Below are 17,926 nucleotides of genomic sequence, written 5' to 3'. Positions count from 1 at the left end.
TCCGGCCACCGACGCTCTCGCATAAAAGCTCTTCGCACAGTGGCGCTCATAAGCGGCAAGCACCACCGGTCCGTACCATACAAACACGACAATGATTTCGGAACGTTATTAGGTAGACTCTTCCGACGCGTCCATTTCATTTACGCGTGATCTTACTCTGAGAAAATATAACGACTCGATTAGCGAACGACGCAAAAAGAAGACTTTTTCCTCTTTGTTTTCTTTCGAATCTCTTCAGTGGAGAAGCGGTGCGGAGTTCAGTGTCATGGCTGCGACTTTACCAGGGTACCGTACGATTGGCCGATCCTCGATTACAGCGCCTCTATTAGTGAGAATGGGAAGCGTTTCTTCGGGGGTTCATTGACTGGAATGCGTCGTGATATGGATTGGATTTTTAAAGCGAAACGATGCTTAGCTTTTAACGCTCTACTTTGGTTCGTTTAAAGGTTACATATAAATGTTATTATAATATTTTTCATTACTTTTTCATTTTAGTAACGTTATTCCGTTGACTCGAAATAAGAAAGGCTAAAGGTTTCCTTCGATATAAATGGTAAATTAACCGGATAAATACTGCCTAGAATTTTCACGTGTTCATTTTGCGCATGGGCCAAGGAATTAACGATGTTCAAGTTTCAATTTGAAGCCTTTTTATGTAGTACATAAAAAGTGTACACAAAAAAATATGTCACCTATTGTGTTTATAAAATAAAATAATTTTTTTCATTAAAATAGTGCACAAAACCTTAGACGAATAAATTAAAACCACGGGTCATTCTCTCAAACTGTTCAAGCCGCTCATTTAAACTTATAATATGAATAACTTTGTATTAATACTGCAGTTCATTACGTACATTTTCCAGAGAATATGAAAATTGTAAGTTCAATAAAAAGAAAAACTATGTTTATCTTTCTTAAAAGAAATAACGAAAAATATGATAAGCAATTTATTTACTTTATTTGTATTAAACCTAGGAGCAACAAACACAGCTCCTAGATTAAACAGATATTGTCTGAAAGGGTTTTACGCAGGCTTGCGAGCAATAACGAGAACAATTAATGTATTATACACTAGGTGGTTTCTTTTTGCTGGTTCCGGCATTTCGGAGTAGGGTAAGAAGAGTATCGCTATGACGTCATTTTACTCCGATTCTGTGGTGGCGAATAGTTTGAGTCGGAGTAAAAACGTTTTTCCAAAATGGCTGCCTGTGGCTTTTTTAGCAGATAAATTCTGGCTTGCAGATGGCAAAATCCGATTTCCTCTCTTTACACCTCCTTTTCGGAAGAGTAGCCCCAATACTCCGAAAAAAGTGAATAGTTTATGGGGCGGAGTAATTATTATCCCCGGAACAGGCGAATAAAACGTTTTAGGTTAAAAAGAGTACACTTTTAGTCCGAAAACAGGCGAAAAGAAACCACCTACAGTTTTAGACTAACAAAAGAACGAATGTGTTTTGTTACTTGGTTCGTGTGTAATAAGCTGTTAAATAAAACATATTCAAGGAAATCGCCAAGAAGTAATATATTCGAGATCCAGGACCTGCAAGTTAGTTTATATAGTGCTTATTGAAATAATGGAAACTTTTCACCTGTACGGTATGCAACAAGTGTTTCCTTTTAACTAGGTAGCATTTTTGACATATTGAGGCTTAGAAAAAACACGACGTTCTGTTTACAGTTGAAAAAAATTCCATTATTTACAATAAAACAGTAACTTGCAGGTCCTGGCTCTCAGAAATATTACTTCTTGGCGATTTTCTTGAAGATGTTTTAATGAAGTGCCTATTAGATGCGAATTTTAAGGGCAGGGTCATGATTAAAAATAAGGTGTTACCAAAGATAATATAAATTCGGACCCTAGAATCGAATTCTGATTTCTGAGAGCTTTTTTTGATTGTCAGTTTTGTAACGAAGCGCTTACACACTTCCGGCACGTGACCTCCGAAAAATCGTCCTCCATTGGGCCAAAGTTAATATAAACCTCGTACCGTATATTCGAATTTTTTAAGGACGGTTTTGTAACGAAATGTTTACCCTCGTGTTTACCTACTTCCAGAATGTGACCTCCAACAAGATGTCGGCCTCTAACGGTCGCTGCCATAGTTCTAGGGTATGAGGTCTATATTATCTTTGGTAATACTAAGTGGCGTATATAACGTTATAATAAAGTTGGAAATAAATTACACTTTAAATAATGGAGCTATCTATAAAATAAATATACTAAGTTAAACTTTTACTTAAGAGTTTATTTATTTCGTAGAATTCTATTATTTGTTTAATGTTTCTCTTATGAAAGACATAACAATTTTTTGTGTATTCAATTTTGTCGGTTTTTCTGACCAATCACGAAAATCGATGTCAGATGGCATCATTGGATTGTCGTCTGCACGTTTCCATTACTGAAGCTTCGGTGAACGAAAGTCGTTTGTCTCAGATCTCTTTTACGGTCTTACCTCGTTATATTTGTGATTTTTTATAAAAAACATTTCTAAAAGTTTAGATTTGCTAATGTTGAAAATAAAAACTATAACGAATTGCTGATATTAAAGGTAATTGAGATATTGTTTTTAAGAATTTTGTAAACGTTTTTCGTGTAAGGGTTAGGGCGGTCTTTCTTTAGCAGCAGTTTGCTGACGCCAAGGCTTAACGTTTTTTTTAAAGCTACTCAGTATACATAAAAAAAAATCCTTTTTATAAATTGGTTTCAAAATAACATGAAATATCGCGTGTTACTAAACCTACTTGAGCTGTATATTGAAAAAATTAATCAAATGGTATGAATGACCTAATGTCATAAAGACTTGAAGAGGTCATCATCCCCTTTGCAGTAATTTCCCCTCAGGCCAGCCATTTTCTTTCTAAATAAGTTTTTGTACCAAGAGTACATAATTCTGATAAAATTATTTTTCAGAATAAAAAGACACATGTTACAAATCCATTTAATTTTAGATCAGATTTATTATCATTACATTTACTCTGTTATAATAGTACAGATACCTTTGAAGCTAAGTTTCAGTATATAAACTTAATTTGAAGTTTGTCTAAGGCTTCAAGATCTTTCGGGGACCAAAGACCTAACTACCCATTATTTAGGTGAAAAGTTAGTATTTTGGCTAAATAATGGGCATTCTGTGTGTTTAATGGTGCTATGTAACTCTTCTAATTATCAATGTTAGTTGATAATAATTTTTGGGTTACGTATACAAACTAGCTTAGCAAAGAGCAAATCAGTGGTGGTGGAATAGGGGAGTATGGGGGTACATTGTACCCTGCTAGATATCAGGTGGGCGTACCATCAATATATTTGAACCCCCCCACCCCCCTTTCCAAAAATTTCATAAATAACATTTTGGTTTATAATTTTCCAAAATCTTCAGAAATAATATTTATATTATACATAATTTAATAATATATTCATATAATTATATAAATTAAGAAAGTGGTTTAATTAAATACTGAATTAGACTTGATATTTACTCTATTATCGTGAAAATCACAAGCAAATATGCCATACAAATTTAGAAAAACCAACCAAATACCGAAATCATCAACTTAATTTTTTACTTTTGAGAGCAATGATAGGAAAACAGTTGCCTTTTGTAGTACATTTAATCCATCATTAAATGGTTGTAGCATTTCTTCTAAATGTTAATTCTAGCACGTTGTTTTATATATAGTAGGTGGATACTTTTTATTGGTTCTGGTGGAGATAATTACTCTACACTATGAACTGTTCATCAAGGTCAGAGTATTGGTGCAACACTTTACTTATCCTCAAAAGCAGGAGTAAAGAGAGTAAACGTATAAAATCATCTGCTTATCCAGAATTTATCTAGTTAAATTGGGTAAAATGCCACAATCAGCTATTGTAGAAAAATAGGTTTACAAGACTCAAACTATTTTCCACCACAGAACAAGCGTAAAGTATCCACCTATAGTAATGAAAGTTAGATTTACAAAGAATCTGATAACCAGGGTTGTCGGATTAAACCAATTTCAATTAAATGATTTTTATTAAATCCTTGATTTAAATCACCTTTTAAAAGTTTTATTCCTCAATGTATTTATGTAAATGTATGAAAATAGTTTCTGTAGCAATGCAAATTCAGAGCAAACTAAATTATAATTATTTTATTTTAAGTATGAGTAATTGAAAGTTTGATTTACATTATCAAGGCATGCCAAAAAATGTGAATATGTTAAACAATCCACTAAAAAAAAATTATAATTTGATTTTTTAAAAATTAAAAAAATCAACAAACATTACTGGTAACCGTAATGAAAATACAAGTAGCTTGAACAGGCTAGAGCTATTTGAAATAGGAATATTCACAAAAATGTTTGTGTAATCAACATATTTAGTGATAATTTTCTTGTTTGATAATTTTTTTTGTATTTCAGTCTGTGATTGAAGAATTAAAATGAGTTCCATTCATTTTGTGGTGCATCCTCTCCCTGGTAATGAGGAACAACTCAATGAGAGGTATAAAGTTTTTTACACCTTTGTAATAGCTTCAAACAGAAATATTGTGCCATAATCCAACATAGATTAAGGTTAAATTAGTATTGCTGGTTATCATAAAGTTGTCTAAAGATTTTTATTTTATTTTACTTATTAGTTTAATATTTTGCCCTATTAATTGTATTACTTTTAATTGAATATATGAAATATCAATATTATAATTAATATGGCCCTTTATTATTGAGAAAATTAAACAGCTAACTTCAACTCTACCAAATATTAAAAATTCTTGTTTTGTGTTAAACAGAATTCGGGAGGTTGCTGAAAAGATAAACAGGTGTAATTATATTCCACCTGGTGTGTTATCTGCTTTGAGAAATGTAACTGTTAGGCAGTGTGTTGTGGGACCAACTCATATAGCTTTTCTTTTGGAGGTATGCTCATGTTATATCCATAAAATAATTTATTATCTCGGTGCTTTTGTATTAATATTAGTGTTGGTTTTGTGTAGGATGGAAGAGTGTGTCGTATTGCATTTTCTGTGCAAACCGAGCGACTTGATCTTAGTAAAAATGAAGCTTCCAAAGTGTAGGTTACTAATTCATGTGTCAATGTGTAGAAAGTGAATATAGTCTATTTTCCCAATAGTTTAAATTTGAAAGGGAATAACAACCCCCAATCTGGGGCTCGTGCACCAACCAGAACCAGAGGCCGCATTATGAGAACTACTAGTAGCAGAGGAAGGGCATCAGGGGTTATAATGGGTTCCAGACCCGTTGTACCTGCCCCATACGTACCTGAAGAACTCGTAACTCAGGCCCAAGTGGTTTTGCAAGGGAAGTCGAGGAATCTTATAGTCAGAGAGCTTCAAAGAACTGTAATTATTTTTTAATTCATTTCATTCTTCGCTGTAACTAGCAGCTAGGCTATTGTGAATTAATTTTTGTGGTTTTATAGAACTTAGATGTAAATCTTGCTGTGAATAACTTATTAAGTCGTGATGATGAGGAAGGTGAAGATGTAGACGATAGTCAGGACTCCTACATGCCTGGAGGTACTGTTCTCTTCTGCATACAGCTTTTACTGTTTTTTCAACTTGTAAGAAAGATAAATATAGTTACGTATTTAATTTTTCTAGATGATTTGATCTCTCTTCTTGATGCTGGAATTCATAGTGATCATCCCAGCGTGATTATTGACGCTGATGCCATGTTTTCAGAGGACATGTTTGGATACTCTAGTCTCCGAAGTAGATCGGGGAGTCGTGGCAGGACGGGTAAGCAGACTGTTGTGTTTTATAATATTGTTAGAAATAGTTAAGATTGGTGAAAGGGTTGGATGTTGCATTTGACATAAAGTCGCTCGTTGGTTTGCCACCAATGCGACCAATACTTCTTCTACTACTAATTCAACAGCAGCTGGAGCTGACCGGGATTTGGATCGAGATAGAGACAGAGAACGAGATAACATGTTTCGCCTTAGAGATAGACAATATTCAGGCTCTAGGCGCTGGTTAGAGACTGCCCTGAGAGACAGTGGTGCTGCTAGTGTTGGTGACAAAACTCCCTCAGGAGGGGCAGAGTCCATTATGGAATCAAAGAAGAGAGATTCGTGCGAACCAAATCCATTATGGTTAGGAGATGAACTTGAATTTTGGTCTGATAAGGTACAACAACATTTGTTTTACTCTAATGCCAATTTCATAAATCTAATAACAATATTATATTGCTAGTTTGGTCAAGGTATACGTTTCCAACAAATAGCTTGTCTTTATTCCGAATTAATTGGTTTAAGTACATCTGGGCAAGTTCACCAATGGAGATGGGCAGATTCTGACCCATTCCAGCAGACTGAAGTAAGTTTTTACTGTTTTGTATCTATGAAATTGGTTATGGAGTGACTTACAAATACTATCTTGGTCATTATAGACAACAAATATGTTTCACCCTAAAGTTTATCAGTTGGGATTAACGGGAGAAAAAATAACCTCTCTGGCAGCATCTGGAATTAGGGCATCCGTTGTTACAGATACTGGAAAAGTTGCAACCTGGATTGATGAAACTTTGTGTTCAGTTTCCTCAAAATTAGAACATTCGGCAACATTGTTTCCTGAATTCCAAAATGATAAACCAGTATCTCTCTATGTCTGCTCACTTTATACATGTGCGAAGCTAGAATCTGGGGCCATTTATTGGTGGTATGTTAAAAAAAATTGACATTTATTTGTTTTAAATTTTTTTAATTTTTATTATCTTTAAGGGGAGTTGCTCCATTCAACCAAAGAAAAAAGCTTTGGGAGAAAGTAAAAACCAAATGGAAAAAACATAAATGTAATAGCGTCTCTTCGGAAATAATGGCTGGCACTCAAGTTTGCATGAGGAATAGTCCAAAATACCATACTGGTGCAGTGGCTTTCACAACTTCAGGCGGAATCCCGAGAGTTGGTCAGCTAATTTCAGCAGCTTGGAATTTCACTGACACCTGCACATTTAGGATATTGCCCTCTTACCCCAGGTATAACTTCAAAACTTAGTTTAAACCCAAATGCAAAAGTTAATTTTTTTTTAATTTCCTGTTAGTGAAAAGAGACAAGAACCCCGGTCTGACATTTTTGGTCTTAAACAAACTGATCCACGTCAAGATAGACAAGAAATGCCTCCACCTGCTTCTCCAGCTTCCTCTACATGCAGCGAACCAACATCTAGTCCTCATCCTCAAAGTAATTCCTTTTTTTCCTTTGGTGACAGTTGGTTTGACAATTTTACATTGTAGAGAGGAGACATAGACAAAGTGGAATGTTATCTAGAGATGATGAAGGCAAAGATGAAGAACAATGGCAAATCAAAGATGTGGTTTTTGTGGAAGATGTAAAAAATGTTCCGGTTGGTAAAGTGTTAAAGGTATTTTACAGTTTTAGCTCTTTATAACTCCTGACTTTGGTATATGATACATTTACATCCGGTTGCAAGGTTGATGGAAATTATGCTGCAGTGAGATTCCCTGCTAAAGATTCGCTTTTAATGGGAAATGTGCCTGTTAGTACATCTTCAACGCCAGTTTCTGTTTCTGGAACTGCGGGAACAATTAGCTCTGGTGCGAATATGGTCCCTGGTGGAGAGGAATTGAATACTCTATGGCAAGAATGTCGTCTTTTACGTAAAGAAGAACTACAAGTTGTCAGGGGGAATAACACACCAAGAAACCCAGATTGTTTTCAAAGAACACCGCGCAAAGTCAGCATATCAGATTCAGGAAATATCCTTTCTATGGCTGTTTCTGGACAAGGTATGCAATTCGGCTGTCGCATGGCAAAACCTTTTAACCAACACGATCATAATTTTGAGATATTTGATTTTTTCAAAACCTAAGTTAAAAGATTTTAACGTGGTTTTTAATGCAAAAATTATAAAATCCAAAACCATTTTTTAAGTCATAAATAGTTAAATATTTATGACTTTTACCTGAAAATTTTACAGTACCTTTGTACATGCCTTAGTAATACTGATGCACAAAAATCTAATTTTTCCAAAATTTCTTGGTTAGAAGGTTTTGCCATGGGGCAGCAAAATTCACGTGTGACCTTTTTAATGGACAGGAACTAAATCATTTTGTCACTTAAGGTATTCATGCCATTGTCCAAAATAATGGAAAGCTTAGTTACGTCATATACAATTTGGGATCCGGTAGACCAGAACAGGATAGCTCATTTCCAACTGATACCAATTCATTTTTGGGTCAGGATTTGAGGAATGTAGCTCTCTATTGCAATGGAGAAGTAAGTTTTGGAAAGTTATGTGTATAATTTGGCCTTTGAATTTTAAACAAATTTACACACTATTAGAATGAAAACGTGATGATTCTTCGCGATGGAAACAGTGCTATTTATCCATTAGTGAAAGATTGCACAGAGAGTATACGTGACCCCATTGCTCTAGATTTAGCCCCTGCACGAGCGATTGGGTTAGGAGTTCATGGACTAAAAGATGTACCAACCAACCACAAAAATCAAGTAGCAATTGTAGTCTTAGCTCTTGAAGTAAGTTCTGTGTTACGCTTTGATTATTTTTGTGTGTTAATAATGGGGATTTTAACAGAATCAGTCGCTGATGTCGTCTATCTTTAAGTGTGATCCAGAAAGTGTTAAACAAACATTAAACAATTTGCTAAGAGATATCAGTGAGTTTATCTATTGGCCTATACCTTTTAATTGATCTTAATGTGTCATATTTGGTTGATAGATTCACCGATGGGTTGCAGCTCTGTGCAAAAAATATTAAACGAGAGGTGTGATGGCAATAGAAATATACTGCACACTGCAGTTTCCATCTGCTTCCCAACTTCCAATAAGGATCATGACTCTTCAGGTATTAAAGGGGAATGTTATTTATGGTATGATATATTTTACTCATTTTTTCCCCCAATTGGGTTCAGAAGATACGAATGGAAGTGGCTTAGAGTCTCTTGATATTTTAACTGGAACTGTTTCATCTAGTGGAGTTAGCCTTACTTCTAGAAGGTATGTTATTTAGAACCTGTACTCATGTGTATATGTTTGATTAAAATTTTGAATAATTTTTGTAGTGTATCATTACGTGAGATGATGAGACGGGCAACATCAGCAGCAAGAAGCTTACCAAGTCTTGATAGTCGAGACAATGATGTTGCAATTCCACCCCTAAGCTGGCCATTAGATTCCAGTGACTCTGGTAGTGGTAAGTAAAGATAGCGATGTACAAATATTTTTTGGTTTGATTATTTTGTTTTATTTTTAGCTGGTGCAACAAACTTAAGTGCTTCAGCCGAACCTATTGAACGCAGGAGTAACTCATTAAGTATATTATGGCAATTGTGTGATTCGCCACTCTTAAAACCATACATGAAAGAGTTACTCTCTGCTAAGTAATATGAAACTACTGTTGTAACTTTGAATATAAAACTAACAGCCTTTTTGTTTAGGGATGGCCAAAGTAGTACACCATTTATGTCTGCAGTAGCTGGTAGAGCCTACTCAGCCGCGGTACTTTTGTTAAACACTGCCCAGACTGTAGCCAAAGAGGCAATGGGCAGCATGGATGTGGAAGGCCAAAGGAAGATGGTCATGTCTATGCTTTATCCTCCAGGGTCAAACCCTGATGACAACCCATTGCAAGTCTTGTGTTGTAATGATACGTGTAGTTTCACTTGGACTGGAGCTGATCACATTAATCAAGTAAAGATGCATTTTGTTACCTGTGAGTGTATGAAATATCCTAAATATATTTATCCTGAATTAGGATATCTTTGAATGTCGAACCTGCGGACTTACTGGCTCACTCTGTTGCTGTACTGAGTGTGCTAAAGTTTGCCATAAGGGTCATGATTGTAAACTAAAGAGAACATCACCCACTGCTTATTGCGATTGTTGGGAAAAATGCAAATGCAGAGCGTTGATTGCTGGCCAACAAGAAACAAGATATCAACTTCTGAATCGATTGATAATGGAAACTGACCTCGTCAATGTTCCTAATGGAAGGGGGGAAAGTATTCTCTTGTTTTTGGTTCAAACTGTTGGAAGACAAGCCGTTGAACAAAGGCAGTATAGGCCTTCAAGACCAAGGTCATCTGCCCCACGAAAAACTCCTGCTTCTGATCTAGGTTTGATTTATTTTCTTTATTTCTGTATAACCTGTTATAGAGATGTAACTAACAATATTTTCCTTGAAGATGCAGATATGCCTGATCATGATTTAGAGCCTCCAAGGTTCTCACGTAGAGCTTTGGAAAGATTGCTGAATGATTGGGGTGCGGTTAAAGCCGCCATAATGTCTGGATGGAAAGGAAAAGATGGTTTGAACTCTATCTCTGGCTATGGATCGGATGACTATGTAACCAGCCCAGTCTTTGAGGATCGCACATACTTAAATGCCCAAAGAGGTTCAGCCTTACTTGATAAATTTTCTCATTGTCTATTGACTAAATGCAGCATTGAGGTGATTATTTACATGTATATATCATTGTACTAGAAATGTTTTGTTAAAACTTCGACATTTAGATGCTGGACATTCTATTATCAACAATGGTAAGGGAGCTCCAGAGCAACAACCCGACAGCTAAAATGGAAGCCAAAGTTGTAGTGAGGAGATTTGTGAGATCAGTTGCTAGGATATTTGTCATTTTGAGCATGGAGATGGCACCGAATACCAATAGGAAGAAGGGGTAAACCAAAAAAAAAACTACTATTATATATTTTTTTTGGGTTTTTGTTAACAGTAAAACTGGTTTTAGTTCTGGAGGTGCGCAACAACCTCATGCTAAATGTAGGAGAGTTTTTCAAGCACTTATAACACTGGCAATTGAAGAGCTTTGCGAAACTGCTGATGCCTTGATTGCTCCAGTCAGGCTGGGAGTTGCTAGACCATCTGCTCCATTTCCGTTGGTTTTAAGCCTTGATGCTGTCCACGTTAGTGTTAGTTTTGAAGAAAGCATGATTTAATTTTGCAATTTTTATATGACCTCTCGGTAAATGTTTCCTAATCCAAACAGGGCAGCGAAGAGCTGTTTGCTGTTGATCCAATGATGACTAGGAGCAGCCGTAGTGATCCTGGTCACTCTGGGGTTTCGGTGTCAGTTAGTCAAAATAGTTCAGGACTTAGTAGTTCTGTTGCGGCTGCCAATAATAGAGATAGAGAAGATGAAGACCATGAAGTAAGTTCTCAATATGATGAAAAAAGTTTGTAATAAATTTGCATGTCATTGAAGGTGGATGTTGTGGAGAATGCAGCTAGTGAAGATCCAGATCATGAAAGTGAAAGGGATGAACCAATGGCTGAACAATCCGAACATGAAAATGCTCCTCCAGAACATAATGACGAGGAAAGTGACAGTGATAGTGATAGTAATCCTGACAGTGCTTCATATCAAAGTAACCAGGACAATGCTAGTGCTCAAAGAAGTGCCACTACTGGTGCAACTGCTGGGTCTGATGCTGGTGTTGCTAGTCTTCCTTACTTCTCTGACGATGATTCTGCTGATTCATCAAACGCTGATGAAGAGGAAGAAAGTGAAACTGGCGAAACTGAACCAGACACAGAGGAATTAGCTTTTATGGATGAGCAACTTGAACGTCGCAGCACTTCAGGCACCACTGGTGGGCCAAGACCTAATTTGGCACCCCAACACATGCAGTGGGCTTTGAGAGCTCGAGAACAAGGAAGGGGAACTGTTACTACTTCTGGCTCTAGTGGTCTAATTTACATAGACCCATCTTCTTTACGAAGAACTACTGCCGGACCAACTGCCGTTGCGGCCTCTGTGGCCCAAGAATGTGCTGTGACAATGGTCACTACAACTGTCTGTTTAGCCAGAGCATTTGCCATAGTTATCAGACAAATTGCAGATCTCTGGACCATTATTCAAGATTGTCAAACACCAATTCCCAGTTTACCTCAAACTTTAGAAGTTTCAGCAACTGAATCACTTAACTTGCATGTAAGTCTTCGAGATAAGCTATTGACATATTTTCTTTTAAAATTTCGTAACTTTTTTTTTTGTCAGATGTACTTGGAGTATCATTTGAAACCGACATGGGATTGGCTAACTACTGTTATGGACTCTACCGAGTGCCAACTGAGATTTGGTTGTGCTCTAACAAACAGCTCTGACCCTGCCCATCCTTCACACCCTTTCCACTCTCAACATTTGAGATCATTTCGGAGGAGTACTATAGGCTCAGGAAGTGGTAGTGGCAGTGCGGAGGAAGCTACCAGAGCTACTAATGGTGGCAGTGGAACAACAGCCTCTCAAGCTATCGATAACAGGCGTAGAGGCCGCTTTTCATCATCTGGTACCTTTTGAAATCTTATTTCATTTCCCAAATTTCAAATTCTAATATTGGATTATTTTAGCAAATGATGGAGTTTCAGCTAGAAGAGATATGCTTTCTTATGCATTATCATTGATGAGAGCTCACAATAATGAACATTTTGACTCCTTACCCGTAATTGATGTTTCTTCGTTAAAGCACATCGCTTATGTTTTTGATGCTTTGATATACTATATGAGATGTGGGATGGAAGGAGCTGACCCTGAAGCTCTCAGAGACGGTTTGGCAGTAGATCCTTGGAATGACCAAGATGAGAATGAAAATGAAGATCAAGATGATGAGGTTGGCCCTACTTCCCTCTTGTTGGAAACTGAAAGTATGGAAGAAGAGTCTCAAGTATCACAGTCCAAAGGGCGCAAACACCCATTTTTCCAAAGATCAGATTCCACATTGCTTCTTGGATGCACTCCTCCAGATCCTTTCGTAACACCTCTTGCTGAAGCTTTGCCCTTAGCAGACCAGCCCCATTTATTGCAACCAAATTCCCGCAGAGAAGATCTATTCGGTATTCCTAAACATTCTTCCACTCATCATGAACGACTTGGAAGTTCTAGTGTAAATTCGGCCGCAAATGCTGCCAGTACATTACCAAATAGGTTAGGTCTCTCCATTCGAACTGCTGACAACCGAGGGCGTGTGCCTAACCAACCCTTGCCACCTTACCCTTCTTCCCTTCCTAGTACCGGCTTGGCGTCATCTTACTCTCATAGTTTGCATGCCCACCATAGTAATACCCAAACACTTCAAGCTAATCATCAGAATTCAATCCACCCTGTCCCACCTCCACCATTGACACCCCCCCCTCCACCTCCACAATCTCAAATGAGCAATATTCAGGATTTGGTTTCTATCCAAATGGTGCCTGAACTTGACAGCAATCAAAATGATGTAGAAATGGTAAGGAAAAAAATTGTCTCTATTTTTTTTAAGTTCTATTTTTCACATGGAATTACCTATTTAGGGAAGTGAAAATTATGCAGTGAATGATGTGATGCAAGAAGTGATCTCGTTTGGTGATGTGATGGTACAAGATTTGAGCTCCATAGCTTCCAGACCGCCTTCAGTTATTAGTGTCCCCACAAAAGGTGCCGATAGCAGCTCTAGTAACAGCAATGGATCTACTAGCAGTGGAAATAACTCAAACTTGGTTCCAGAAGCATCCAGGGCCCCAATTATTGTTGCTGCTCCTGGTAAAAAAGATTCCCCTTCTCCTGTCAAATCGAGTGTTATTGTACACGCAGCTTCTGTTAGACCTCAAGCATCCACTGTGAGTTTTTTAATTATTTCATTAAGAATATATTTATAAATTCTACTAAATCTTAAAAACTCTTAAAGACCCCTGAAACACAAGCTTCTACAAGTGCCCCTTATGTGGCAGCGCCAAGTCCAGTAGCTGAAATTACAATTGCCTCAAACATTTGTTCTCCATTGCCTGGCACAAGCAGTGGAATTAGAGCCGGTAGTTCATCATCTTCTTTCCACCATCATGGAAGAGATGCAAGTGATGGAGCTCATTCATCCAATATGGATGGAGGTGCTGTAGGGGGACATTCAAGTAGTCACACTCACAACCACACAAGGTATTTTATTCTCTTCGTAAATTTGCCCATTGGAATTTTTTTTCTAAGTCACATTTCTTATAATACTTCTTAGAATACCTCAGTCATTACTGGGTCCAGTTGTTTCTCACGATGTCCTCTTAGGACGATGGCGTTTATCATTAGAGCTGTTTGGACGTGTTTTTGTTGATGATGTGGGAGCAGAACCAGGATCAGTTATCAGTGAATTGGGAGGGTTTCCTGTCAAAGAAGCCAAATTTAGAAGGGAAATGGAAAAGTTAAGAAGCGTCCAACAGAAGGATTTACATTTATCCAAGGTATTTTCCTTAAAATATAATTTTTACATGAAGAATTAAATTTTTTCCCTCTAGATGGAAAGAGAACGTTCGGCTCTTTTACAACAAACCTTCAAAGAGCTAAATACACAATACAATGCATACAGTAGGAGAAGCTCTGGTGGTGCACCGCCAATGGCTGTTGCCCGTGTAAAAGTCACATTCAAGGATGAACCTGGAGAAGGAACTGGCGTAGCAAGAAGCTTTTATACTTTGCTTGCTGAAGTATTTATCGTTTAGCTTTATCCTTATATTAATTGGTTCTATAGCCAGGGTTGTAACTGTATTATTCATCTTCTCAGATGGTTTTATCCTCGGAACGGCTTCCTAACTTGGAATCTTGCCAAGTGGGCAATCGATCTATTCAATACAGTAAGACAACTGCATGTAAGATACATTTAGCTAAAATTTAAGCCAACCATTTTTAAATCAGTCTTACACTCTTCAGTAAATTAATTCCAACATTTTTCAAGTACTTAATTCTAGTTCTGGTGTAAAAAACGCAACTTTATATTTTCAAGGTCTTATTCAACGTCTGAGAACAAAAGAAAGGGAAAGGGAGCAACTGCAGCAAGCGGCCCAACAACAACAGCAACAGAAACGAGCTTCTGTTCCAAGAACTCGTGAAATGAGGGAAAGAGAGAGTCAATTAACACTCCGCTATGACGCAGCACCTTTTGTCATGCCCGGGGAAGCAGGCAGCAGTCACAGCCAAGCTGGGAATGACCATCTCAGTACACACAGACAACAATTGGGACAAAGGCTGTATCCTAAAGTGCAAGCTTTAAGACCTGTAAATGTCTACACCTTCCTCATTTTAATTCATGTATGAAATCTCTTATGGTTTATTTTCATATTTTTTAAGAGTTTGGCTAGTAAGATAACTGGTATGCTACTTGAGCTATCAGCAGCCCAGTTACTGCTCCTTCTTGCTTCAGAAGATGCTTTAAGGCAGAAGGTTGAAGAAGCTGTTGATATAATCCTCTCTCATGGAAGGTAAAATACCTGAAGTTATGCCCAAATAACATTTATTTGTTTGTTCACTTTTCACATTTTTTAAAACTGTTTAGAGACGCGACTTCTGACGCCATTATGGAACTGGATGTTTTCAGTTTGGGTGAACGTTCCCATCGTGTGAGTGGTTGTTCCAGAAGGAACGAAATTGATGATGAAGATGAGGAAGACAATGCAGCTTTGTTTTATCAACCTGGGAAAAGAGGTTTTTATAGCCCACGTCAAGGGAAATGTACTCCTGAGAGACTAAATGCATTTAGAAATGTTGGGAGGTATGTTAAATTATGGTATAAAGTTGCATTTAATTTTGACATGTGAATATTATTTAGGATTATGGGGTTGTGTCTTCTTCAAAATGAACTCTGCCCAATATTTCTTAATCGACATGTCATCAAATATATTTTGGGGCGTCGTATTGGATGGCACGATTTAGCATTTTTTGACCCACTTCTTTATGAATCTTTACGTCAACTTGTATTAGATGCGGAGACTAAAGATTCAAACACAATATTTTCTGCATTAGATCTGACATTCTGCATTGATTTATGTCAAGAAGAGGTAAAGATAATGTCAAAGTTAAACTTTACGAGTTAATCGTTAAACTTTCTTAGGGTGGAGGAAGTGTAGAACTTATTCCTGGTGGTAGAGATATTGAAGTAACTGCCACTAACGTTTATGATTATGTGCGGCGATATGCAGAATACAGAATGGTCAAATCACAAGAAAAAGCCCTAGAGGTACTGTTATAAGTAATATTTTTTCTTAGAATTTTTTTAACAAGTGTTTTCTAGGCCCTACGCAATGGAGTCTACGATGTCCTACAAACAACAGCTTTGGAAGGACTAACAGCTGAAGACTTCAGACTACTTTTAAATGGTGTTGGGGAAATAAATGTTCAAACGTTAATTAGTTACACTTCTTTCAATGATGAAACTAGTATCTGTAAGTAGTTATTATCTTAATTTGTTTTATTGAATATTAATTGTCATAATGTGTGACTTATTTGTAAAGGTGATGCTGGCGAGCTTTTAATTAGACTTAAACGTTGGTTTTGGTCAATTGTTGAGAAAATGGCCAATCAAGAGAAACAAGATTTGGTAATTATCATTTGAAATTAACTTTCATTTTCAATTCGAATGTTCTTAAAAAAAATAAAATAATAATTTTTGCAGGTATATTTTTGGACTGGAAGCCCTGCTCTACCAGCTAGTGAAGAAGGTTTTCAACCTATGCCCAATATAACTATTCGCCCGGCTGATGATCAACATCTTCCTACCGCTAATACTTGTATCTCTCGTCTGTATATTCCTCTCTATTCCTCCAAAGCCATACTTCGCTCTAAACTATTACTGGCCATAAAGAACAAAAATTTTGGCTTTGTATAATAGGGCAATTGAAATAATAAGCCTATAATTCTGAGCATTCTCATTTGGACTAATTAAAAAGACATAGGTATATTTAACAATCAAATGTCACACCAAAATTTTTTGAAATTAAATTCCACTTTGACATTTATAAATTGGAATATATTCCCATCCCTAAATTTGGATTGTGTATATTTTGTACATATAATATTTGCTCTTGCTCTTAACTTAAAACAGTCTGGATTTTGGGAAGGTGTGGCATTTATTTTTAATTGTGGAATACCCATTTAATCTTATAAGCAGTGTTGACTGAAATTCAAATGAGTTGCTTTCATTCCTAAAATAATTAAACACTGACTAGGAATATCTTTTACAGTTTACGTTATATTTTGTTGCACTGTTAGAATTAAGACATTTGTTCTTTAATTGTTTATGACGTGGTGTACATGACTGTAAACAATAACCGCGCCGATTATTTAAAATTGTCATGATAGAATTTATGAGAACTAAGTATTTAAAAGAAATGCTCTTTTTTGATGGATAATAAAAATTTTGTAGGTATTGTCAATATTTGTTTTTATTTCGTTGTGAAACATCGAATTTTGCATTTTAGACTTGTATTTCCAGACAAATATAGAGTACGTTCAGTAACAGTCAACGGAAAAAAAACCCGATGGATTTATATTTTCCACTGATGAGCTTTTTCGTCATAATGACGTCGTAAGTTGCTGAACGCTTTTATTCAGTCATCGGTGTATTTTGAAATGGCGTTGAATTTATAGTAGTTTTACGTCAGTCATTGGAAAAACCGGCTCTTTAAGCCGATGACTACGGTGAGCAACCAATGACCATCATGACGTCAAAACCGGAAACGCTAAAAAGCGTACAGTAGGAAACCGATGTCAGCGATTACTAATCGGTGAGTCCGATGAGTGCTGCTGATCGTACCCATAGTTAGCGCCACCAGTTTATATCAAGGTTTGTAGAGAGATCGTTCCATAGCGTACCCAGATTGACGGTTTTGTGACGAAGCGCCCATCCACTTCCGTAAAATTGACTTCCATGGGTACGTTCAGCAGAGCTCATCGGACTCACCGATTACTAATCGGTGACATCGGTTTCCTACTGTACGCTTTGTCGCGTTTCCGGTTTTGACGTCACGATAGTCATCGGTTACTCACCGAAGTCATCGGCTGGAAGAGTCGGTTTTTCCGATGACTGACGTAAAACTACTATAAATTCAACGCCATTTCAAAATACACCGATGACTGAATCGCAGAGGCGTTACAGTGAAGGTGAGAGTAGGGAGAACCCTTTATTTACAATGTTAT

The 17,926-nt window shown here is 36.9% G+C and overlaps 1 protein-coding gene across 1 annotated transcript; it reads left to right on the top strand.

Annotated features, from left to right (window-relative positions):
* Positions 1-2,393: 2,393 nt before the first annotated feature.
* On the top strand, positions 2,394-17,163 carry hyd (E3 ubiquitin-protein ligase hyd). Its single transcript, XM_090178810.1, is given in 42 exon segments — positions 2,394-2,549; positions 4,402-4,483; positions 4,770-4,896; positions 4,974-5,339; positions 5,420-5,516; positions 5,601-5,738; positions 5,821-6,128; positions 6,195-6,317; positions 6,391-6,659; positions 6,722-6,976; positions 7,042-7,181; positions 7,235-7,362; positions 7,432-7,747; positions 8,083-8,237; positions 8,304-8,498; positions 8,557-8,638; positions 8,701-8,826; positions 8,894-8,978; positions 9,044-9,174; positions 9,235-9,361; positions 9,419-9,671; positions 9,736-10,096; positions 10,166-10,431; positions 10,494-10,657; positions 10,727-10,901; positions 10,985-11,146; positions 11,201-11,929; positions 11,996-12,284; positions 12,346-13,220; positions 13,285-13,590; positions 13,659-13,903; positions 13,977-14,199; positions 14,254-14,442; positions 14,520-14,604; positions 14,739-15,010; positions 15,083-15,213; positions 15,288-15,503; positions 15,561-15,789; positions 15,843-15,968; positions 16,023-16,173; positions 16,243-16,328; positions 16,404-17,163. Coding segments are annotated over 41 exon segments (8,976 nt in total). The 5' UTR covers positions 2,394-2,549; positions 4,402-4,421; the 3' UTR covers positions 16,617-17,163.
* The last annotated feature ends 763 nt before the right edge of the window (positions 17,164-17,926 follow it).

Source organism: Leiobunum rupestre, chromosome 6 (genome assembly GCF_980474605.1).
Source record: "Leiobunum rupestre chromosome 6, qqLeiRupe1.1.hap1, whole genome shotgun sequence".
In the NCBI taxonomy this organism is placed as follows: domain Eukaryota; kingdom Metazoa; phylum Arthropoda; class Arachnida; order Opiliones; family Sclerosomatidae; genus Leiobunum; species Leiobunum rupestre.
The sequence above is the reverse complement of the archived record's forward strand: the minus strand, read 5'-3'. Positions and strand labels throughout refer to the sequence as shown.